At 40.1% G+C, this 25469-nt stretch overlaps 1 protein-coding gene across 1 annotated transcript in view; it reads left to right on the top strand.

Annotated features, from left to right (window-relative positions):
• The window catches only part of HSPBAP1 (HSPB1 associated protein 1), a 60617-nt gene extending 37648 nt beyond the window's left edge, over window positions 1-22969 (top strand). Inside the window, exons 4-8 of the mRNA XM_021692743.1 lie at window positions 4208-4344; window positions 8731-8902; window positions 12039-12122; window positions 21924-22034; window positions 22162-22969. Coding sequence (XP_021548418.1) covers window positions 4208-4344; window positions 8731-8902; window positions 12039-12122; window positions 21924-22034; window positions 22162-22701 — 1044 coding nt within the window. The 3' untranslated portion in view covers window positions 22702-22969. The remainder of the gene's footprint in view (window positions 1-4207; window positions 4345-8730; window positions 8903-12038; window positions 12123-21923; window positions 22035-22161) is intronic.
• The last annotated feature ends 2500 nt before the right edge of the window (window positions 22970-25469 follow it).

Raw genomic sequence — 25469 nt, 5'->3', positions numbered from 1 at the left:
AAGAGATAATGGCTAGTATGGCTAGACCACAGTTCGTAAGAAAAAGGCAGGCAAGCCAAGATTAGCCATGGTATAATTCAGTTGCTTAAACTGTCTGATGGTACATGAATGGTATAATGTCCGGGTCATGGAATGCTGCAGTCCCATAGACAGGGTTTCATGTAGGCTGTGTCTGGGGTTGGGGAGTCAGGCTTAAGGGAGCTGTTGACAAAGGTAGTTGAGAAGATAGCAACTGGAGGGAAAAGTTAATGCTACTGAGTTTAGGTATAAAAAAAAGAAAAGGCATGACAGTTTTTCAGATAATTTAAAGACAGCAATTTTTGGCAGAAGAGAAAGTAAACTTGTCTGTAGAAAGCAAATCTACAACCTTCTTCTGTGAGTTACACGAAAGCAAATATTTTGTAGTGAGCAGTTGTTAAAAAAATTCAACCAAATAAATTCGAAGACCTGATTGGCTTTATTATGAGACTGACGCGCTGCCTACTGCGCTAAGGAGGCACCTCTGATTGGCTTTATTAAACAAATCAGGCAGTGTCCCATCTAGCAAGTAGAGGAGAGCTACAAAATGGAAGGTTTTTATAGGGAGAAGACTGGGGCAAGAAGTTATTAGCAAAGGTAAAAAAAGGATTGATTCAGGTAAGATCACCTTCCCTTGGTGGAAAGGGCATGGGGTTTTATCAAGCATATTACCTCAGCTTCCTTTGGGTGTGGGGGTGGGGATGGAGAAGGAGACGGCCCATGTGACAGATTACCTCGTTGGTGCTGACCAGAAAATTCCTGACCCACTAGTTAAGACTACGTTTCTGGGAGAGGTTGAACTGCAATTAAGTTAAATATTAAGCCCTAGTTTGGTGACATGGCCTAGCATAAGTGACTCCATCCTTGCTCTGCAGTTTTCTTTTTAACACAGTCAACCAGACACTTGATTGTTCTTTTCAGCGATGGTGTCAAATAGAATTTTATGGATATAGATGATTTCTAGACTTTTCCAACTGTTGAGGTGGGTGTGGGAATAGACTCTAGGGTAGATCACCCCACCAATCACCTTTATTAATTTCACTGTTCCCAGCAAGACTCAAGGTAGATTCCTTCTGCGCCCACTTTGATTTCAGACATTTGACTGTCTATAAGTAGCTAAACACAATTGGCAAGAAAGCCTCAACTCTCAAGAGTCTGAGGGTGGGGTGAGTAGGGGCACAAAATATGTACACTAAATGCTATTTTCTGACAAATTTCCTTTTTTTCAGGCTTTGGTTTTCCTAACCAATTTGCAGCTGAATTTAGGTAGTTTAGGTCACCCTGATCTAATCATTCCAAAATAATTTTTCCTTTTTTGTCTTTGCTGTCAGGAAAGCTTCTTGACAGTTTCTCATATAACCCTATCCCCCATAGGAAAATCTTCCTTCTGTGATTCTTTCTAAAGCAGTGCTCTAGAACAGAGTTTCTCACAGGGGTCAGTCCATTGACTCCCTCAGTTTATGTGAAATTGTGTATATGTGTGCATTTCTCTGAGGAGAGGGGTGTTGGCACTCATTAGATTCCTAAAGGAGTATAAGAATCACTTACACAAGCCTCTTCTTTGGTAAGGCAAATCTCTTTTGCTTCTACATTTCATTCAGCTGCCTTTAGTTAAATTCCAAACTGAGGTGTGGTAGATTGTTCAACAAGGGCCAGAATTAATTGGAAGTCTCTTCTAAGTTCCCTGCTTGGACCAAGAGCCTTTCATTAGTGATTGTAGAGCACCTTCTGCTCACTTCTGTCAGAGCACTTGCCACATGATGTGAGTTGATTTATGGGACCGTCTTCTGTTATTAGATTTGAAGGGTAGCCCTGTGTTGTGTTAGTTTTTGTATTCCGAACACTGAGCATCATACCAAGACCAGAACCATTTACCCATAATAAGCCAACAGATTCTTCTTTCTGTCCCAAGCAACAAATGTTTGAAGCACTTACTCTGAGCCAGGTATCATGTTAGGCATTGGGAATACAGAGGTAAGCTCCCTCCATGGAGCTTATGGACATATCCAGAGGGACATGATCTTTGCTGCTCCTTGGAGCAGCTGTGTGTGAGCCATGTGCGAATGCATTTACAATAGCACTGACCTTACAAAAACTCCCCCTTTGTAACAGACATTAGTTTTATGCACATAGTCCACGACTTTCAATACTCAAAACAAAAATGAAAATGCTTTTTCTAGTCTTCCTCAAAACCACCCATTAAATGTCTCTCCAAAATCCTTTCTCTTTGACTACAGCTGTTAATGGTTTGTCTCTAAAAATAGAGAATGTAGATGGAAGATACTGATAAAAGAAGCGTCAGCATTTATGCCCAGGTTCTGCACATAGAAGTGTTTTTTGTTTTGTTTTATTTCTTAAAACTCAATAGGAAAAATTCATGATTTAAAAAAACAAATAGGGACGCCTGGGTGGCTCAGTTGGTTAAGTGTCTGCCTTCTGCTCAGGTCATGATCCCAGGGTCCTGGGATGGAGCCCCGCATCAGCACGGAGTCAGCTTCTCCCTCTGCCCCCACCCCCCCGCTCATGTTCTCTCTCTCTCTCTCAAATGAATAAAATCCTTTAAAAAAAAAAAAGAAAAGAAATAGAGGGGCCCGTGGCTGGCTTAGTCAGAGGAGCAATGACTCTTGATCTCGGGGTCATGAGTTCAAGCCCCACATTGGGTGTAGATATTACTTAAAGAAATAAAACTTAAAAGAAAAAAAACAGAAATAGAGGCAAACCTCTGTGTCTGGTTCACTAGTATGTTCTTTTTCTTTTCTAGCTTATACATACTATAATTTATGGATTTGAGTTTATGTCATACTACATTTATAGTTTTCCAATTTTTATTTAAAAGCAGGAAGCCTGGGCACCTGGGTGGCTCTGTTGGTTAAGCGTCTGCCTTCAGCTCAGGTCATGATCCCAGGGTCCTGGGATCGAGCCCTATATTGGGCTCCTTGCTCAGCATGGAGTCTGCTTCTCCCTTTCCCACTGCCCCCCCCTCCCCCGCTCATGCTCACTCACTTTCTTTCTCTCTCTCAAATGAATAAATAAAATCTTAAAAAAAAAAGAAAAACAGGAAGCCCCTTATTCTAAACTAAACAAGAGCAGAACAGTTTGTTGAAAAAGCAAGAGGCTTTGCTGCTACCCCCTGGTCCCTAAGGGGATGCCAGGGATCCTGGTTTGAGAACTGCTGGACTAGATGGTATTTATGGGTCAGTAGTTGACTAGGGCATGATTTGTCCACAGAACCAGGCATAAGGAGAGCCAAGTCAAGAGCGCTGTGCTGTCTCTGTTTTAAAGTTCATTTCACTTAAGGAGTTCATGACTTTGGGGAGCATAGCAAAAGTCATGTATGGATATGTATTTCAGTACTGTATGTATGCAGTCCCTACCTGGAGGCTCTGATTTAGTAGGTGTGAAATAGGACTCCAGCATCTATAGTTTTAAATGACTCCATTAACTTAGGAGAAGGCTTTTTTAATGTCACTAGAGTGTAAAAAGTTAATGCACTAGTTATACCTAGAAATATCTGCACTGCTTAGAGAAAATATGGCTTTCTGGCTTCCTGAGTTGAGCTTCAGAGACATTTTTATTTTTATATTTTCTTACAGCTTTTTAGATTTAATTTTAATTCTAGTTAGTTGACATACAGTATAATATTAGTTTCAAGTGTACAATATAGTGGTTCAGTAATTCCATATGTCAAGGATGCTCATGCAAGTGCATTCCTTAATGAGTTACATTTTAACTTTTAGAATACATGACATAACATTCTACTCCTGTCATCTACTCCTAAAAAACTTCTGTTTCCTTTTCACTACGGTTCCTGCTACCTGAGTGAAACACTCTTCCTCTAGATATATGCATAATTACATCTGTTGTTTATTTTCTCCCTCCAACCTCTAAAATGTAAGGTTCGCTTGGGTGGACATATTTGTCTTTCTTATTCACTGATTCATCACAAGCTTCTAGAACCAGTCAGTAAATATTTGTTGAATAACTACTAATAGTGAGGTACGTCAGGTATGTTATTGGTTTAAAAGATTTCTTGGATTGCTCTGGAAGCCTAACTTCCTCCATCTGTAGCATTTTCTGTAAAAGAGTATTCCAAGTACCGAAAAGCAGATGTGCAAATGAAAACGTGTAACCTTACCATACAGCATATTTGGTTGGTTCTTGACAGACTGTAACTTTATTTTCAAAACAGGATGTGATATGGTCTGACTTCGGGTTTCCTGGAAGAAATGGACGGGAAAGTACATTGTGGATCGGCTCCATGGGGGCCCATACGCCCTGTCATCTGGACTCCTATGGTTGCAATTTAGTATTCCAGGTACAAGGAAGGTAATGCACAGGTGCACGCATGAGAGAGAGAGAGAAAGTGTGTGTGTGTGTGTGTGTGTGTGTGTTGCACAGGAAGAGCAATGAGGATCAGGCAGGTGGCCCCCAAGGTTTAGTCCCAGCTCTACCCTGTCAGCCTGCCTCATGACCAAGACCAATCTGTTAACCTCTGGTTCAGTTTCCTCCTTTTTGAAGTAAGGGGAATAGTTCAAATGATGGTTTCCACGTGTGTCTCTCACTCATGATCAGGATTACCTTCAGAAACTTGATCGTAGAGCTCCAGGATTCCACTCCCAGTTCAGCTAGACAGTTGTCTGCTTAGCTGTGTTATGTAAGAGTCTGCATTTGTAGTTTTCAAAATTCTGTTTAAAAGCAGGAAGACCCTTTCTTCAAATCTAAATAAACAAGAGTGGAGCAGTTTGTTGGAAGAAAGAGGCTTTGCTGCTACCTTCAGGCCCCTGAGGAGATGCCAGGGGTCTGGTTTGGGAACCACTGAATGAGATGGTATTTATGGCCCCTTTCAAGTCTAAATTTCAGTCTGTGTCTACATGTAGACACAATGCAGTATTTTATTACTTTAGGTAAGTTCTTCTCCATCTGTCTGTGGACCCTAAGATATATAAGGGTAGGTCAGGAAATACTTTGATAGTCCCTGGTTCCAGGATTTCCATGAGAGTTTACATGTTTCTGCTAGTTGGAGGATGTACTCAGACTGTTATATGTGTAGCCTTCTTTTCTTCCAGTTAGTGATGCTTGAGTCTCCTTTCCTGGCCTTTTGGAACATTTATAGGACAGTACAGAGGGAAAAGCAGAAATGGCCATTTCCTAGTTCTCAGACCCTTTAGACATGACAAGGATTATGAGTGGATCCAAAAGAAACAGTGAGTAAGCATGTGAATAGATTTCACACGTGAAGTATTTTGAAAACTATAAAATGGTATAAGACAGTCCACTTCTGGATTCATTAAGTCCTTATTAAAGGGTGAAGGGTCTAGGACGTTTCAGGTGCATTATTACGTGTTGTGGATGCCACAGTGAATCAAGTGTCCGTGGTCCTTGCCCTTAGGGAGTTAATAGTCTGAATCTTAAACTTGGTAAGAGAGGTATCCTTGTAAGCAGCTGTTTTCCATGTGTTCTGAATTGGGCAAGAAATTCAGTTGGGAAAGCATTACCAAAAAATACCTGGGTTCTTTCTGTGACATAAAATTAATATAGCTTTATTTTAACTTTGTAATAGAGCATATTTTCTGGTCTCATAAAGCTCTGGAATAGTAAAATACCTATTCAGTAAATACTCATGGAGCAGGTACCATGTGTTAGAGTAGGAATGGAGGTGAATGAGTAGGACATGTCTCTGCCCTGAGAGAGTTTATAGTTAAGAGTCCAGGCAAGCCCACAGGCAGTGTGATAGAAGGCAGAATGAGCATGCTCTTGAGGAAGGTTTCATAGAGCTGTGGAACTGAAAAGTAGGAGAGATACCATTTCTGCTAGAAAGATTACAGAAAGGAGCTGCCATTTGTGATGGGCTTTGAAGGATGGGTGAAGGATGGGTCCCAAGACAGGGGTGGGAGGAGCAGAGGGACCAGCATGAGCAGAGCCCTAGGAAAGCATGTGGTGTATAGAGAAGGAACCCTGTGAATCGTCCAGTGTAAGTTGTGCATTGCAAACAAAGGGATTAGGCAGGAAAGAGAGGTTGGAGCCAGAAGTTTACTTTCAGGCAAATAACCTCTTACTCTCTTTCAGCATGCAGGACAGTGAAATGTTTCTGGATTGGGGGATGACATGGTGATTGACCACCTTTTCTGATTAATAAAAGAAGGATGCATATGCAGTTGACCCTTGAGTAATGAGGGGATTAGGGGTACTGACCCCCGCACAGTTGAAAGTCTGCATATAACGTTTGGCTCCGTAAAAACTTAACCACTAATAGCCTACTGTTGACCGGAAGCCTTACCAATAACATAAATAGTTGATTAACACATATTTTGTATGTTATATGTATTATATACTATATTCTTACAGTAAAGTAAGCGAGAGGTTCCTAGGTAGCGTAGTCGGTTGAGCGTCTGACTCTTAGTTTTGGCTTGGGTCATGGTCTCAGGGTCGTGGAATCCAGCCCTGCATCAGACTCAGTGCTCAGCCTGGAGTCTGCTTGAGATTCTTTCCCTCTCCCTCTCCTTTTGCCCCTCCCCCTGCTCACATGCCCACTCACTCACTCTCTCAAATAAATAAATAAAATCCTAAAAAAATAAAGTAAGCTAGAGAAAAGAAAATGTTATTAAGAAAATCATAAGGAAGAGAAAATACATTGACAGTACTGTACCGTATTGGAAAAAACATCTGCACATACATGGACCCGTGCCATTCAAACCCCATGTTGTTGAAGGGTCGACTGTATGTTACATTTTAAGTGGAACAAAACAAATTGTATGGGATTGTTATCTTAATGGCTATTCCTGTAGGAATGCAGCCATGAGGCAGAGGTAGGAGCTGGCACCTGAAGAGGTCAGGCACTCTGTGACCTAGTTCTGGGTCTACCACTAATCACTAACTAGTCCAGTGAATGACACTGAACCAGCACTGGGTCCCTTTTCCCCTACTTTGAAAGTAAAATTAGACTGATGATCTCTTAAGAGTTCTTCCAGCTCTGACATTCTAAACATAGTAAATGCCAAGAATTCTCCCAAACTTGTCATAGCTACGGTGGAATGGAGCAGCTCTATCTCTAAGGCAAAATAAGACTTTAGTATCTACTTCTTAGTTTGAAAATAGCAGCCCTTGGGCGCCTGGGTGGCTCAGTTGGTTAAGTGACTGCCTTCGGCTCAGGTCATGATCTTGGAGTCCCGGGATCGAGTCCTGCATCGGACTCCCTGCTTGGCGGGGAGTCTGCTTCGCCCTCTGACCCTCCCCCCTCTCATGTGCTTGCTCTCTCTCATTCTCTCTCTCTCAAATAAATAAATAAAATCTTAAAAAAAAAAAAAAAAAGAAAATAGCAGCCAACTGAAAGGCACATAGTGGTCCCACTGTAACTGCAAGGGGTCACTAGAGAGCTTTAAGCTTTCCTCAGAACTAGTTCTCTCCCTGTCCCTGTCGCTGCCCCTGTCCCTGTCCCCCTCTCTCTCTCTGCTTCCCCATTGTGTATTTTTGTCTGTGTGTCTTCCTTTTTCAAACACTTCTCCCTTCTTTGCCTCAGATATCCCCCCTCTATTGACTTGAAGTTTGGGTGTGTTCTGGTGTCTTGTGATTTAAGATTTATCATCTCCATTTTTCAAAGTTTTAAGTGACTGAAACATTTTATAGTTTTCTCTTTTTGAAAATTCAATTATACCACTTTTTAGTTGGGTGGCATCATTTGTGCATTTCTCTTGCTTATGGATTGACTTAACACAGGTTTGACTTAAGGAATTTACAACCCAAACTGGGAGAAGTCTGGAAACTATTTGGTGGATAGCAGTATGGGTGGCTTCTCTGCAGAAGATAAGAATCCAGATATTTGAAAGGGAGGGATTATTCAGCTATCTCTAGAATCAGGGACAGAATCGACTTAGGAGGAGGTAGACTTTGATTTGAGATAAGAAAGAATGATCTGAAGGGGCATCTGCACCCCAGTGTTTATAGCAGCAGTGTCTACAATAGCCAAACTATGGAAGGAGCCCAGATGTCCATCGACAGTTGAATGGATAAAGATGTGGTATATATATACAATGGAATACTACTTAGCCATCAAAGAAAATGAAATCTTGCCATTTGCAATGATGTGGATGAAACTAGAGGATATTATGGTAAGCGAAATAAGTCAATCAGAGAAAGACAATTATCATATGATCTCTCTGATATGTGGAATTTAAGAAACAAAACAGGATCATAGGGGAAGAAGGGAAAAATAAAATAAAACGAAATTAGAGAGGGAGACAAACCGTAAGAGACTCTTAACCATAGGAAACAAACAGGGTTTCTGGAGGGGAGGTGGGTGGGGGGTTGGGGTAACTGGGTGATGGGCATTAAGGAGGGCATGTGATGTTAATGAGCACTGGATGTTATATGCAACAGATGAAGAACTGTACTCTACATTAGAAACTAATGATACACTATATGTTAACTAATTGAATTTAAATAAAATAAGTTAAAAAAAAAAAAAAAGAAAGAATGATATTAGAAACTAGATCCTGTCCCAGCTTCAGGGCATCAGGAGATATCCACTGGCTGCTGCCTTATCTCCACCAGGTGTCTGCATAGGAGATTCCACTACTGAGAGATGAGCCAGGTGACCACTGAGATTGCTCCTATATTCCTTTATGGGTTGAATGAAAATGAAGACTTAGCTGCTGCCTTCTTAGATGTTTTGTCTCAAGTTCAGAGTACTAACTTGTATCTTATTTTTTTAATTAGGAAAAGATGGCATCTCTTTCCTCCCGAAGACACTCCTTTCCTTTATCCGACAAGAATCCCTTATGAAGAATCTAGTGTGTTCAGTAAAATCAATGTTGTCAATCCTGATTTAAAACGTTTTCCTCAGTTCTGCAAAGCTCGAAGACATATGGTTACACTAAACCCAGGACAGGTAATGGGCGCCTTAAAACATTGATGACCTGTCAGTGCATGCCCCAGCTATAAATTTTCATGTCCTTATACCACACGCCTCCCCACGAATACAAATGAGAGTGATTTTCTTCCCTGCTGCTCTCTGCTGTTAGAAGGCTTCAGACGCAAACTTCTCAGCTTCACAGGTCATGGAACTATGGGAAGAGGGAATATAGCTCTTTCTACTGGTGAAGAGGAGAATGACTTTGGAGGAAAACAAGAACTCACAGTCATTTTTTTTTTTTTTAAAGATTTTATTTATTTATTTGAGACAGAATGAGAGAGAGAGAGAGCACATGAGAGGGGGGAGGGTCAGAGGCAGAAGCAGGCTCCCTGCCGAGCAGGGAGCCCGATGCGGGACTCGATCCAGGGACTCCAGGATCATGACCTGAGCCGAAGGCAGTCGCTTAACCAACTGAGCCACCCAGGCGCCCACAGTCATTTTTTTTTTAAAGATTTTACTTATTTATTTGAGAGAGAGTGCTAGAGAGCATGAGCCAGTGCGGGGGAGCGGCAGGGGGAGGGAGACAAGCAGACTCCCCACTGAGCAGGGAGCCCAGACATGGCCAGATCCCAGGACCCTGAAATCATGACCTGAGCCAAAGACAGACACTTAACTGACTAAGCCACCCAGGTGCCCCACACAGTCAATTTTTAGTAAGGTTAAGGGAAAGTGTCAAGGCATGGGTACTTGAGCACCTCTGGAACATCTGTTCGCAAATTAGTATCTTTTCAACTATACTAGAACCCAGACACATAAATGCAGGTGGGAATGCATCTAGGTGGTGGGATGACAAAGGCAGAATGAACTGAGAATGATTTGCGTTAAGCAAGCGTGGATGTTCCTTTTATAAAGGATTGTCTCTGAAACATTTCCAACTGTCCAGTGGAGAAAATCACCTCTACAACATTGGCATTTGCTGTCTGATATTTTATTAACGATATGAAACGAGACTAAGTTTTCTTAGTCTCTTAAGGAGATTTTATTCCCTCAATCATTCCTCTCCCCCTGCCTGTTTTCCTTCCCTTTCACTGGCCCTTTTCTTGCTTCCTTCACATGTGAGTACTCCAACTCAAATAATTTAACTTGAGCAACTTGCTTCAACCTGTTAGCTGTTACTCCCCAGGTACCTGTCCCCCAGCCTCTGACAAGCCCTCATCTATTTTATATCTCTATAGATTTACCTAATTCGAACATTTCACTCACGTCAGTCGTACAAGTGGCCTTCTGTGTCCGCCTTCTTTCACATACCGTAATGCTGCAGAATGTTATCAGGATTTCATTCCTTTTTATGGCTGAATGTATTTCATTGTTACGCATATACATTTTGCTTATCCATTCATCAGTTGATAGGCATTTGGGTTGTTTCCACTTTTTGGCTATTATGAAGAATGTTGCCATAGATAGTGGGGTACCAGTTTTTGAGTGAAGGTAGTTTTTCAGTTCCCTTGGTTATATACCTAGGAGTGAAATTGCTGGGTCCTGTGGTAACTCTCTGTTTAACTTTTTGAGGAATTGTGCAGCTGTTTTCCATAGCAGCTATGCCATTTTACATTCCCACGAAGGAATGTGTGAAGGTTCTGATTTCTTTACCTCCTCACCAACACTTGTTATTTTCCATCATTCCTACTATTATCATAGCCATTCTAGTGGGTGTGACATGCTTGGTAATTCATTTTTTCTTCTATTTTAATAGCCAGATTTGAATATGTGGTTCTGTCTGTTGTATCACTGTTCCTTACATCCTGCTCGTTCTTTAATCTACCAACAACTGGCTCCCTCTCTTACCACTGTACTGAAAGTATCATCTGATGGGACATATATGAACTCCTAATGACTAAATGCAGTAGCCCTTCTTAGGGCTCAGTTCTCCTAAAAGGTGCTCTATTCCCAACTCCTAGCTCCCCCTTGCTCATAGCAAGTGCCACCCATTTTCTAAATCTGAGGCCCCAAAGCTTTGGATCATCCCATCTGCTCTGCTCAAACTTCCATAGGTACTAATCTCATACTGAGTCTGGACAATTAACAATCCTTCTTGACTCTGGCTGTTGGCTTTTGTTTATTATACCTTCCTGTTTAGATCTTAACATTTAATAGTTGGACCACTATAAGGATCTCCTATCCTTCCCAGACTCTCCCATAATGTTGCTATTTTAACCATCCCCTTACTAAAAATTTCTTAGTGGGGCACCTGGGTCATTCAGTCAGTTAAGCATCTGACTCTTGATTTCAGCTCAGGTTGTGAGCTCAGGGTCGTGAGATTGAGCCCTGCATCAGGCTTCACGCTGAGCATGGAGCCTGCTTAAGAGTCTCTCTCTCCCTCTCCCTCTGCGCCCCCCACTCCCTCTCAAAAAAAAAAAAAATTCTTAGCAACTCCTTGATGCTTACAGAATAAAATGCAGATTCTTTATTCTGAATTCAGGGCCCTCCACTGGCCCTAACCAACTCTCCCACCTTATCTCCCGTTGCCCCATCTGCAACAGTAAGACCGACCTACTTGCTGTCCCTCAACAGTCCCACCGCCCTTGCTGGCACTACGTCTCCCTCCTGGCATGTCCTCGTTCTTTGCTCTGTCTACATTCTCTCCTAACCCTGGGTCAGACCACACTTCTCCATACCAGGCTTCCCCTGCCCTCCCTGGTTCATGCCTGTGTCTCCCACTTCTGAGGTTCCCTAGCACCAGTGTCTGCTCCTTTGAGTCACCACTTACCCAATGCCCCCTCTCTATGTACTGTTTCTTCATTGGCTCGATTTTACACTATGAGAAGACAAACTACTTCCTCTGGTTTTACCTGTGCCCTTTCTCAGAATGCATACAACTGTTTTTCAGTGGAAAGGAGGAAAAATTAGAATCTCAGAGTCCTTTACTAAGATTTAGATGCAGGCAGAGCAGGTCCAGGATTAAGGAGAGTAGAAGTTGGAGAAGCTGGCGATATCCTTTGTGGAACATGTGAACTTGTTGGATAAAAAGAAAGGGATTATGAGTTTGCTTGTTTTTTTTTTCTTATTTCCCTTTCCAACAGCAATATTGCTATAAATTCATATGTATTCCTAGCATTTTCGATTAGAGTCCAATGTCTTTCTTGTGCTAACTTACTTCTTGTTTGCTTTTCAGGTTCTTTTTGTTCCCAGACACTGGTGGCATTACGTAGAATCCATTGATCCTGTCACTGTCAGTATAAACTCATGGATTGAGCTGGTACTTTTTTTTTTTTTTTTAATAAATGTAATCCCTGCTTTTAAGATACATATAGCCTGTCTATAAAACTTGTGATTAATTTTAACCAATACTCCAGTACTACTTTGGTTTGATATGTTATAATTTATGTATTCAGTACTCTGTTAATGGGTGTTTAGGTTGGAATTAGGATTTTCAGTGATGCACCATTCTCTTTCCTTTAAGGGCACACCATGGGCCCTGATGTTGGTGTGCAGGGTCTTCTCCCTTAGCTGGTATTGTTAAGAGAACGGTGTCGGGCCTGTCTGGATCTGCTGTGTATGTCCCACGTTGCCAGTCCTGTCCACGCCCAGATGGGCTGGAGATTAACTGCTTCTTGGTTCAGGGCCCTTATTACTAATTGCACAATTCTCAGTCCTGCCTTCTACCTCTTCTCAAAGTAGAGTCTTTGAGTGCTAGAATTTTATCATTTCATTTCTGCCAGGAAATGAAGGAGGCCTTTTCCCTGCAATATGCTCTGTTTAATCCCGGTTGCCTGCTCTACTTGACAACTAACATGGCTGCCCAGTGAGGTTCAGCCCGGGCTTTCATGGCACCTGTGCCTCTTTAACCAGAGGCTTTGATGGCATCTCTGCTGTCCTGTACACAAAGCCTGATTGCATCTCTCCTCTCCCTTTGGCTGCTGCTTCCTCCCCTCGGGCTTTCCTTACCCTTTGGTAACGGGGAGGGCTTTGGCATGGGTGGACCATCAGGGAGACTGTAACAGGAAGCTGCACTATCTGGGCTTCAAGAAGACGTGTAGCCCTTGGGGATTAGGTGAGCGGTATGGCGGGAGATCAGTGGACTCAGTTACTCAGTTAGTTACTTAGCTACTGGTAGCATGTTGAATTGTAGTTGGAGCAAATGTCAAGATACAGTCCAGTCCCAGTCCAAAGTCAGTTCTACAGTAGTCCTGATGGTGCTTCGCTTCTCAAGGTAGCTCTTCTCATTGTTACACAGCGGAGCTATCACCTGCCTGCTTGTAACTGTACCCATTATTTCTGAAACTATACCGAATTTTTTTTTTTTTTAAATATTTGACGATACCTTCCATGTGTCCCTTTAAACTTTTCTTTCCCAGGCTCAAAACTTGTGGTTTCTTTCTTTTTTTTTTTAAGATTTTATTTATTTGACAGAGAGAGAGAGAGACCGCGAGAGAGGGAACACAAGCAGGGGGAGTGGGAGAGGGAGAAGCAGGCTTCCCGCCGAGCAGGGAGCCCGATGCGGGGCTCGATCCCTGGACCCTGGGATCATGACCTGAGCCGAAGGCAGACGCTTAATGCCTGAGCCACCCAGGCGCCCCACCTCTGGTTTCTTTAATGATGTTTTTTTATATGACTTTTTTTTTTTTCAGACTCTTCACCATCTTGATCATAAACTTTGGAACTATGTAGGTTTAAGTTATAGGTCTGTGCCTTTGTTAGCTTCAAACCTGGATGGTCAGTTCATCTCATCAAGCCTAAGTCTCCTCGCTTGCAGAATAGGGATTATAACTGCACCCACTCCAGTGGTATATCATCTAGTGCCTGGCACATAAGAAGTGTTTAAAGGCAGAAACTGCTAATGAGGAGGAAGAACTATTATGTCAAGAGTAGCCCTCTTGTATCATATGATCTCACTGATATGAGGAATTCTTTTTTTTTTTTTTTTTTAAAGATTTTATTTGACAGAGAGAGACAGCGAGAGAGGGAACACAAGCAGGGGGAGTGGGAGAGGGAGAAGCAGGCTTCCCACAGAGCAGGGAGCCCGATGTGGGGCTCGATCCCAGGACTCTGGGATCATGACCTGAGCCGAAGGTAGACGCGCAACGACTGAGCCACCCAGGCGCCCGATATGAGGAATTCTTAATCTCAGGAAACAAACTGAGGGTTGCTGGAGTGGTGGCGGGTGGGAGGGATGGGGTGTCTGGGTGATAGACATTGGGGAGGGTATGTGCTATGGTGAGCGCTGTGAATTGTGTAAGACTGATGAATCGCAGACCTGTACCTCTGAAACAAATAATACATTATATGTTAAAAAAAAAAAGAAGAAGAAGAAGAAGATAGTAGGCAGGGAAAAATGAAGGGGGGGAACTCGGAGGGGGAGACGAACCATGAAAGACTGTGGACTCTGAGAAACAAACTGAGGGTTCTAGAGGGGAGGGGGGTGGGGGGATGGGTTAGCCTGGTGATGGGTATTAAAGAGGGCACGTTCTGCATGGAGCACTGGGTGTTATACTCAAACAATGGATCATTGAACACTCCATCAAAAAAAATAAATTAAAAAAAAAAAGAGTAGCCCTCTTAATGTATAAATACCAGGAGGCCTCAGTTCATGGAATATAAGGTTTCTACCTCACATGATTTAGGTCCTCAATTTCTTCAGTGCTGCTTAGAATATTGCATTAGCTTTTTTAGGAACCTTATCTTGCTTTGGTTTATACTCAGCTTGAGAATATCCCTGCTTTTTTCCACATGGTCAGCTGCCGCGTCAGGTTGCCCTCCATTGTGAGGGCTTTACAGCTGGTCCTTGAAACCCACATCCCACACTTCACAGTCCCCTCTCTTGGCTTTCATCATGTTCATTGGGGTGAGCATTCCAGCTTGCCAAGGTCATTTTGAATTTGATTCTCTTCTGTGTTTTTAGTAAACTCCTTCAAGTGGGCCTGTGCCCTTTTGATATGTCCTCATTTGTCTTGGAATGTATCCTTGCTTTCTAGTACAAGATGATACCCCAGGATTGCCTTGGACTTTCCCTGCTTCCAACTTGGAGGTTGATAATTTCTGCAGGTGGTCATTGTTCCTTTTAGTGGGGAAGGGTATTTAGAAACTGAGATTGGGGCTCTAAGGCTGTTGTTCATTGCTATTGGCGTGTTGCTGTTTCCAGATCTATAAATGATAAAGCTAGAATGTGATATAGATAGATAGATAGATATGGATATATTTATAGTTCTAATTCAAGGTTAATATTATAGGTTTTTTCCTTATTTGTTTCTGTATTTTTATTTTATTTTATTATTATTATTATTTTTAAAGATTTTATTTATTTATTTGACAGAGAGAGACACAGTGAGAGAGGGAACACAAGCAAGGGGAGTGGGAGAGAGAGAAGCAGGGAGCCCAATGCAGGGCTCGATCCCAGGACCCTGGGATCATGACCTGAGCCGAAGGCAGACGCTTAATGACTGAGCCAACCAGGCACCCCTTATTATTTTTATTTTTATCTCTTCTCTTACACTGAAAATCAGGATCAATCCTAACAGTAACATCTACTTATTTGCTATATTCTCCTATATATGTATATATAGGAGAATATAGCAATATATAAATATTTAAATATTTAATATTAATTAATTATTTTTTAAAATTCATTTCTTTAAATAAATAAAATTTATCTATTTTTAAAAATTAATTATTTAATTATTAATATTAATTAGTAATTAATATTAAATATTATAAATAAATATGTATATATTTTTTGGAGGGGAGGGCAGAGAGAGAGAATCTTTTTTTTTTTTTTTAAAGATTTTATTTATTTATTTGAGACAGAGAGAATGAGAGACAGAGAGCACGAGAGGGAGGAGGGTCAGAGGGAGAAGCAGACTCCCCGCCGAGCAGGGAGCCCGATGTGGGACTCGATCCCGGGACTCCAGGATCATGACCTGAGCCGAAGGCAGTCGCTTAACCAACTGAGCCACCCAGGCGCCCAGAGAGAGAGAATCTTAAGCAGGCTCCATGCCCAGGGCAGAGCCTGACACGGGGCTCAATCTCACAACCCTGAGATAATGACCTGAGCCTAAATCAAGAGTTGGACACTTAACTGACTGAGCCACCCATGTGCCCCACCCATATATTTTTTAAGATGTCAAATTTACAATCCCAGAATTCCAATATTATTATTACTAATCATAAAACTTGCAAATAAAGTTTAAGATTTCTTTGTGATCCTTTTTATCATTAGACTATATCCCACTAAGGGGCTACAAAGTACTGTGTTCAGAAATCATTGTGAAGGGATTCTTTTCACTTGTGGTTATGTTACTAATTTTAGGTAGGTTTGTTTGTTTTAGTTTGTTTTCAACATTAGGATTTACTTTTTTTCCTATTTTGACTTCATTTAATATTTTGAACATGTAAAACATTTAACTTGTTAAAATGATATTAAAAGTCTCCTTTATATAGAGAAGTCTCCTTTTCATCTCTGTCTCCTTCACTCCATCCCTCTCCCCCACAACCCTCCCCTGACCCCCTACCACCCCACCACAGGGCTCTGTTTTTATTCATTTAGTTTGTCATTCTAGTGTGTCTTCTTTGTAAACATATATGTAAATAATTAAGTAAATAAATAAAGATATTTATGTATGACCTTATATGTGAATAAGTATAAACTTTTATGTATTTGTTTCATATGCTTATTCATACATAGTCATTCATATTTCCTCTCCTTTCTTACACAGAAAGTAATAAACTACTGTTCTGCACCCTGCTTTCTTCACATTACAATACTATTCTGAATTTGACAAATAATAGTACAGAGAAATTTTCACTTTCTTTCCAACAGCTGTGTAGTATCCCACTATATGGGTACCCCATCCTTTATTCCCTGGTTCCCATGTGGATGATGTTGCGTTATTTCTAATCTTTTGTAATTAGAAATAATGCCAGTGAATAATGTTGTGCATATGTTGTTCTGTATTTGCTGGAAGAGTGTCTTTGGGGAAGGTCTTAAAAGTGAGTTCGCTTTAATTTTGTTAGGCTTTGCCAAATTCCACTTCACAGTGATTGTGCCATTTTGCATTTCCATCAGTAGCATATGAGTGTGCTTCTTTCCTCCATAGCCTCATCACCAGGATGTATTGTTGAACTTTCTGGCTTCTGATTTTTGAATCATAGCTAGAAAAACCTTTCCCTCTTCCAGGTCATAAAGGAATTCACCAGTGTTTTCTTTTAGTTTGGATTGTTTCATTTTTTTACGTTTGGGTCTCTCATCCATTTAGAGGTTTTTACTAGTGTATGGTGTAAGGTTGAGATCTATTTTTATTTTTACCGAATGACAATAGAATTGTCAGGGACATCATTTATTTTAAAGTCTGTCTTTTTTGTGGTGATTTGAAATACTGCCTTAATCATATACTAGATATCTATGTGTACTTGGGGTCTGTTTCTTCCACTGGCCTTTCTTCACATTCTTTCAATACTTCCACCCTGTTTTATTTAGAGAGGTCTTATAGAATGTTTTTAGTATCTGTAGGGCCAGAAACCTTTTCTTTTCCTGGCTCTTCTTGAATTGGTTTTGTTGTTTTTTTTTTTTTTTTTGTATGATCTTTAGAATCAATTCGTCTAGCTTCAGGGAAAAAAAGATTGATATTTTTTATTCCATTTATATTAAATTTTATATGAGCTGTATGGTGTTGAATTGTCCTATCCAGCAATGAGATACCTTTCTTTTCATCCAAGTCTAGTTGTCTTTGTTTCAGGAGTGTTTTAAAGTTTTCCTCACATTGGATTTGCACATTTCTTTTAAAGGTTTATTCCTAGGCATTTCATCTTTTTTGGCTGCTGTGGTTAAGTGAGGGGGGTCTTCTCTTCCATTATATCATCTGAGTGGATATTGTTTGTATATATGAAGGCTATTGATTTTTGTGTTAATTTGAATTATTTTTTCGAGTGTGGTGATTTTTTTATTGACTTTTCTTGGGTTTTCAGATTTCTCTCAGATTATCTGAAAATTAAGATACTTTTACCTCTTCCTTTCCAATTTGTTTTCCTCTGTCTTATTTTCCTTTGTCTAATTACATTGGCTAATACGTCTAGATCAATAATAAATAATAATGGAGATAGTGGGCATCCTTGTCTTTTTCTGGTTTTAGAGAGAAATCTCTAGTGATTTTTTTTTTTTTTAAGATTTTATTTATTTATTTGACAGAGAGATAGAGAGCACAAGTAGGCAGAGTGTCAGGCAGAGGGAGAGAAGGAGAAGCAGGCTCTCCACTGAGCAGGGAGCCCGACATGGGGCTCGATCCCAGGACCCTGGGATCGAGTCCCACATCGGGCTCCCTGCTCCGCGGGAAGCCTGCTTCTCCCTTTCCCACTCCCCCTGCTTGTGTTCCTACTCTCGCTATGTCTCTCTCTGTCAAATAAATAAATAAAAAAAAAATCTTTAAAAAAAAAAAAAAAAAAAATCCCACTTGGTTGTGATGTATTATTTCTTAATGTACTGTAGAATACCACTTGTTCATACTTTATTTAGATTTTAATTTACCTGGCCTCAAGAGTCTGAAAGCCTTCACTATGGTCTTTTTAGAAGCTTGTTTTATGCCATTTTTTTCATCTGTCTCTCACAGAATTTTCCAAAGGATTGGTGTCATTGAGTAAAAACAAGTTATGAGGTAGTACTTACAAATCTGGTACCTAAGGACTTGATGCTGACTTAAAGTGGATGATCGCCAAATCAGGACTCTCGTTCCTTCTTTAACTTCTGCATACGTCACAGTTTAAAGACCATTCATTCTTCCTTGAAAAACTGGAATGCAGACTAGGAGCTGAGTAATTATATCTTCCTCTGTCATGTGTTGCTTTTATCCTTGTCTCTTCAAGCACTGAACCATAATTTTTTCTTGTTGCCAAATTTAACTCCAAAACCCCTTAGGTTTTAAAACCTACCATATTTGGGGCACCTGGATGGCTCAGTCGTTAAGCGTCTGCCTTCGGGTCAGGTCATGGTCCCAGAGTCCTGGGATTGAGCCCTGTGTCAGGCTCCCTGCTCATTGGGAAGCCTGCTTCTCCCTCTCCCACTCCCCCTGCTTGTGTTCCCTCTCTTGCTGTGTCTCTCTCTGTCAGATAAATAAAATCTTAAAAAAATAAAAATAAAACCTACCATATTCAATACAATAACTCAATGTAAATCCTGACTCTGGTATTCTTGTCACAAGTCACATAGATTTGGGGAAAAAGTAGAAATTCTAGTTCCTGTTCAGGTGACAATATTCATCTCTTCTCTGTTTCTCTGTTAAAGTGGTGCAGATTCTATTTTAACATATTCCAGAGGATAAAGTATATTCTCAATTCTTCTCAGTTGTGCCTTTTTTAATCTTTTTCTTTTAGTATTCCTCCTTATTCTTTTAGTACTGAAATATGTTTATTTTATTGGTATTTTTTCCAAACTTAAGAAATTTTTTTTGTTAATTTTTAAAGGCTTTCCTCTTGCTCTAGTAATTTTTCCATTATTACGTCTTTCATTTTATTTATACCTATAAAATAATGTATATGTAACATATTTGTAGTAGTATAATTTTGCTCATCACCCCCCCCCCCACTCCTTTCTGGATGAAGGGGAGTGGGAGGTACAGCCTTCTGGTTATGGAATGAATAAGTCACAGGGATGAAAGGTACAGCATAGGGAATATAGTCAGTGGTATTGCAGGAATGTTGTGTGGTGACAGATGGGAGCTAAGCTTGTGAGCACAGCATAGTGTATAGAGCTGTTGAATCCTGATGTTGTACACCTGAAACAAATGTGACATTGTGCGTTGATTATACTTCAATTAAAAAAAATTTCTTAGAGGTTTTGAGAGCTTCTAGGAATTTTACTTCTTTAAAATTTTACTAGCTTTAAACAGATGCAGCTTTTTAAAAGCCTGTTAAGAAGAAAATGGACTAGAATAGAACTATTTTAAGATCCCAAATAAATGCATTTGAATACTCTGTGGAAAAACAATAAAGTGTACAGTTCAGAAATTATATGTATATTCAGGAATTATGCAATCATACTATAATCAATTTTAGAACACTTTCATCAACCTAAAAAAAAAAACCCTTATATATGAGTAGTTGCTCCCCCATTTTCCTCTGTAGCCATAGGCAATCACCAACCTATTTTCTGTCTCTGTAGATTTGCCAGTTCTGGAATCATAGACTATGTGGCCAGCATCCTTCACTCAGCATTATATGTTTTCAGGATTCATCTATTATAGTATATATCAGTACTTGATTCCTTTTTATGGCTGAATAATATTCCATTGAATGGCTATACCACATTTTGTTTATCTACTCATCAGCTGGACATGTGGCTTGTGTCTACTCTTTGCAATTATGAATAATGCTATTATTAACATTCATGTACAAGTTTTTATGTGAACATATGTTTTCATTTTCTCACGTGTTCATCTAGGAGTGGAATTTCTGGATCCTATGGTATAGTAATGGATCATAAAGACAGGCCAGTAGGCTGGAAACTCAGACAAGAGTTGAAGTTGCAGTGTGGAGTCTGAAATCTGTAGGATGCCTGGCAGACTAGAAACTCACTCACTCAGGACTTTTATTAGAATCTTTAGGTAGAATCCCTTCTTCTGTAGGAAACCTTCATTTTTGCTTTTAAGGCCTTCACCTGAGGTCCACCTACATTATTGAGGATAATCTCCTTTACTTAAAGTCAACTGATTGTAAAGGTTAATCACATCTACAAAGTGTTTTCACAGCAACATTTAGACTAGGGTTTGACCAAACAGCTAACGTAACCAAGTTAACTAATAAAATTAACCATCACATATGGCAACTCTGTGTTTAGCCTTTTGAAGAATTGCCAGGCTGTTTCCAAAGCCATTTACATTCTCACCAGCAATGTGTGAATATTCTGACTCCTCCACATCCTCACCAACACTTTTATTATCTGTCTTTTTTATGATAGCCATACTGGTGTGAAGTGGTGTCTGATCATGGGGATTTCATTCATTTTCACTGTGGTATGATATTCTCTTGTATTAATGTATAATGTACCCCAATTTATTGGTTCTTTGTTGATGGATGATTGAGTTATTTCCAGTTTTTTGCTTTTATAAATAGAATATTCTTATACACATGTGCAAGAGTTTCTCTAAAGAATATGTATTTCTCTGGGAGTAGAATTGCTGGTTTGTAGGATGTACAGTACTCAAGTTTACAAGATAATGCCAACATGTTTTCCAAATGGCCGTACCAGTTTGCACTCCAACCATCAGTGAGTGTCAGTGCACATTTCTCTACCACTTGGAATTATCAGACTCTCTTTTGCCAATTTCATCAGTTTCTCGATTTGCAGTTCTCTGATTATTCATGAGGTTAAGCATAATTTCATATTTATTAGTCATGTGATTGCTCTTCTTTTGAAATGCATGTCTTCATGTCTTTTGCCCATTTTTAAAAATTGGGTTGTTTGTCTTATTGATGGGTGTAGATTCTTTATATATCCTGGACATTAACCTTGTATCAGTTTTATGTGTTACAAACATCTGGTTTGGTTTTTTCCTTTTGTTGCCTTTTGATGAACAGAAGTTGATTTTCATGTAATTTATTATTAATGCTCTAGTTTATGCTTATTGTATCTTTAAAAAAACATGTTTGGATTTTTAGCCATTTCATTCTTTTGGCCAAGCATGTTTATTATAATTTTTCTTCCATTCCTAAATTAGCTTATCAAATTCTATAGGTATTACTCCTCTGTATGTTGTGCTTTTTAAAAAAAATTTTAAACATGTCAACAAATGGAAAAGATTGGAAGAAACACCACAAGGTAGCTCATACTTAAGGCCTATGTCTTACAGACAGGATAAAATTTAAATGTGGTTGGTGAAATATTCATCTCTTCTAGTTGAGAGGTGATAGAGAATATGTAAAAGTTGTGGTCTTCCAACAATATATTCATTCCTTCTCTAACAAAGCTTGTATTAATAAGAGAACAGGACACACAATTAATAGAGACTCTACTCTGTTTTAAGCCATGAGACATAGCGACAAATGAAAACAATGTGCTTTTTTAATCTTGACTCAGGAAGAGGACCACCAAGCCCGGGTAGAAGAGGCAATCACACGCATGCTTGTGTGTGCCCTGAAGACTGCAGAGGATCCACACAATACCAGAGCTTGGTTAAACCCAACCGAGGTAGGCCATTTCTGGTGTTCATCATGGCAGTTAGTTTCCTGTGATCAATCAACCTTGGCTGGAACATTCGTTTTCTAACTTATATAAGTGCATATATCCATTCTAAAGAGTTTTTCTTTCTCCTTAGGTTGAGGAAACATCCCATGAAGTCAATTGTCGCTACTTAAATAGAGCCGTTTCTGCCCTTTTTGATCATTACAGAACATCTAAGGTAGTAGAAATCCAAGCACTGAGAACAAATAGAGAGGACATGAAAAAGGAGGGATCAGATGTGCACAATCACATGGAGGTGGGACAAACAGGTGGCCAGGACTTACTCTTGGGAACGGGAAAACAGGAGGCAGCAAGTCCCTTTGGCCCTGATCTGGTTCCTGTAATACTGGGTTCTGAAGAACTACCCTCAGAGAGAGGAGGCATATTTGAAGGTGATGGTAAAGACTTTGTTGGCGAAGGTGGAGAACACTCTGGAAAATTGCATTGTACCAAGAGGCAACGAATGATGAGTAAAAGTGAAGATGCAGTTGTGGAACAAATCTCTTCAAATAGTAGTATGGCTCCTTCTCAAACATTCATTTCTACAGATGACTTGCTAGACTGCTTGGTGAATCCACAAGTAACCAGGATAGTGGCACAACTTCTGATACAAGGAAGAAGTTTGTGGTTCTAAGGAAATGACTTTTAAAATAATACTTTAAAAATATTTTTTGAGTAGTATGATTGTTAAATAAAAGATGGCAGAGCAAAAAGTTAATTTGCACATGCTTGTAAATGCACTTGTTCTTACCTAAATGTGTTTCAGTTTCTTGCTACCTTCACTCATGAACATTACTCTTTGGCCAAACTGGCTCTTTCTTAGTTGTTAGGCCTTCTTTCTTCAGTGACTTTGCCTTTCCTCTCCCATCTGATCCTTTCAGCCTATCTCAAATGTAAGCCCCAGGTGTTCTCAACAGAAAGTAATCTCTTCAGCAGTCTCAGGTAGAGGTCGGCCTGACAGTGTGGCCTGCAAAGCTGGAAATACTATCTATCCCCTTATAGAGAAAGTTTGCCAACCCTTGGCCTAATGCATCCATTGGGTGGATTCTAGCCTTGAGCTGAAGTGACTGATTACATTTGTGACCCCTGCAGAATTCTCTGTCATCCAGAGCAGGATACCAATCAGGAAAAAAGTAGGTGGGGGTCCAGTATAAGGTCTCCTTATGGAAGGAACTGGGACATCTAGGAACACTAGTCCTGGGAAGAAAAAGCACCGGATGTTACAGGCTCTTGCGACGGACGAAAGGTTTGGTCTAGTGAAATTGAGCCTACTCTCATTACATTTGCAAGAAGATCTGGGGATAATTATTACCATTACTGTCTAAGTAAGAATTTAGAAATTAGAAAAGCATATGGATCTCTGAGTAACCATTTGTGAAACAAATACATAACAAAAGGTAAGAAAAGTAATCTTTTAAGATGAATTGACTACTGACTCAATCCTTGTCAGTCTTCAGACTCAGGGTATCAGTACATCCAAAGAAAATATATGCCTTCTAGCAGCGAGAGAGGTGTTATACGAACATGCTCAGGAAAAGAAGGGTCTGGAAGAAATCTGTCTGTAGCACTTACTGCCAGTTGACCACAATATACCTATTTATTTGATTATTGTTTATCTACCCCAACCAGAATGTCACTCCATGGGGGTATGGACTTTGCTTTGATCTTTATTGTGTTCGCAGAGCCTAGATCAGAGTTCCAGCATATGGTAGGGGCTTGTTAAATATTTGGTTGAGTGGATTATAAAAGGAAGAACTTGTTCGCAACACTCCATCAAATAGATTGGGGTAGAGGATCTTGTGGCCAAGGGTAAGGTGCCTGGTCCCCTTAGTAGGTAGGTCTTTATTGCAGAAATAGACATATCTTTTTCTTCAGATATTTTTTACATATGCTACTCCTTTGACTACTGTTTTTCAAATTGTAGGTTGTGACCCGTTAGTAAGTCATAAAATCAATATAGTGGGTAAGACCAGCATTTTTAAAAACTGAAATAGAACAGGTGATTTCAGTGAATTCATTAGTAAGTGTAAGTATTATTTCATGAAATTTTCAGGAAAAGTATTTTTTTTAGGGTAAGTATATTTCATAGAACTTTTCAGTTATATTTGTGTGTGTACTGGGCCTGATATAAAATGTATTTCATGTCCTCATGTAGGTTGGGGTCACAAAAGTTTGAAGGACATTCTGAAACAAAGAATTTAATTCAGTTGGAGGTACCAGTCTTTGACATGCAGAGACCTGGGAAGAGAGTTAAGACATTGGTATGAAGGGATTTCTAAGTGTAAATGGATGATGGGAGATAATTTCCTGATTTTATCAAGATGGAGACCTTGGCTATCTGTGAAGGGGATTATGGCGCTGAGGAAAGATAGTAAAAGGGGGAGACCATCAGGCACTCAGGGAGCTGGGTCCCATTTCATTATGCATTTCTCAGATAAGCGTGCCTGTGTGAGTGAAATTATTAGATAAATACATTGACCCTGCAGAAGCCAGAGGCATTAAAGAATACAGGCTCATTCTCCCCCGCTTCCAGGACTGGGCCACTTCTGGGTGGGGCAATGGGTTCCAGCTCAGCTCACACTGAGAATGTAAGAACTACAAACAAAATTTCTATTAAGAATATGGCTCAGCATTGCACCTAACATATCCAGGTATCAGCAAGGCTGACCTATCCAGTTGGCACAGTGGCTGGGGCCCATGAGCTTTTCGGGGGCCCCAAAATGTTTTAGTTTCTTTTCAAATAATAATAAAAAGAATCATATAATCCAGCTTTGATTGCATTCATGTTTGTATCAATGCAGTTGCAAAATGTAATTGTTAATACTTTTTTACTTTTTATGGAGTAAGGGACCTGTGAAGGCAAAAGTCTCTGGAGCCATGAAAGTCCTACGCGGTTCTGAGTATCAAGATATCAGAATCATTTGAGGTGCTTGCTGAAAATGCACATTTCTAGGCACCCCTCTAGAGCTACAGAACCTGACTTCTTTAGGATGGGCCAGAACTTGCTAGCTCAGCAAACACCTAAAGTGATTCAAATAACAAAAATGTTTAAGAATCTCTGACCCTAGAGGAAACCCCCAAGACCCATCACAGTCTTGAAGTGGGCTTGGTTTAGCAGGGGCTTCCTGTTGGAGTCAATTTGCCCTTCAAATTTACTAAACTAAACCTGTACTGTGCCCTTACTGTAATTTTCAGCTGAATACTATTAACACTCTGGGGACCCCTGATGCCCTCATGTTTAGTGGTAGTCTTTTATCAGCAGTGGCCTGTTTTTATCATCAAGCTCTCCTGTATGTAGATGCCCTTAAGGATAAAGAGGTTTACCACCAAATGTATTTTCCAAGTGTTTTATTCAAAAAGGAGGTAAATGACATCTATTTCTTTAGACTGAGGATAACTATA

Source organism: Neomonachus schauinslandi, chromosome 1 (genome assembly GCF_002201575.2).
Source record: "Neomonachus schauinslandi chromosome 1, ASM220157v2, whole genome shotgun sequence".
Taxonomy (NCBI): Eukaryota; Metazoa; Chordata; class Mammalia; order Carnivora; family Phocidae; genus Neomonachus; species Neomonachus schauinslandi.
Note: the sequence above shows the minus strand (reverse complement) of the source record. Positions and strands in the feature narration are given on the sequence as shown.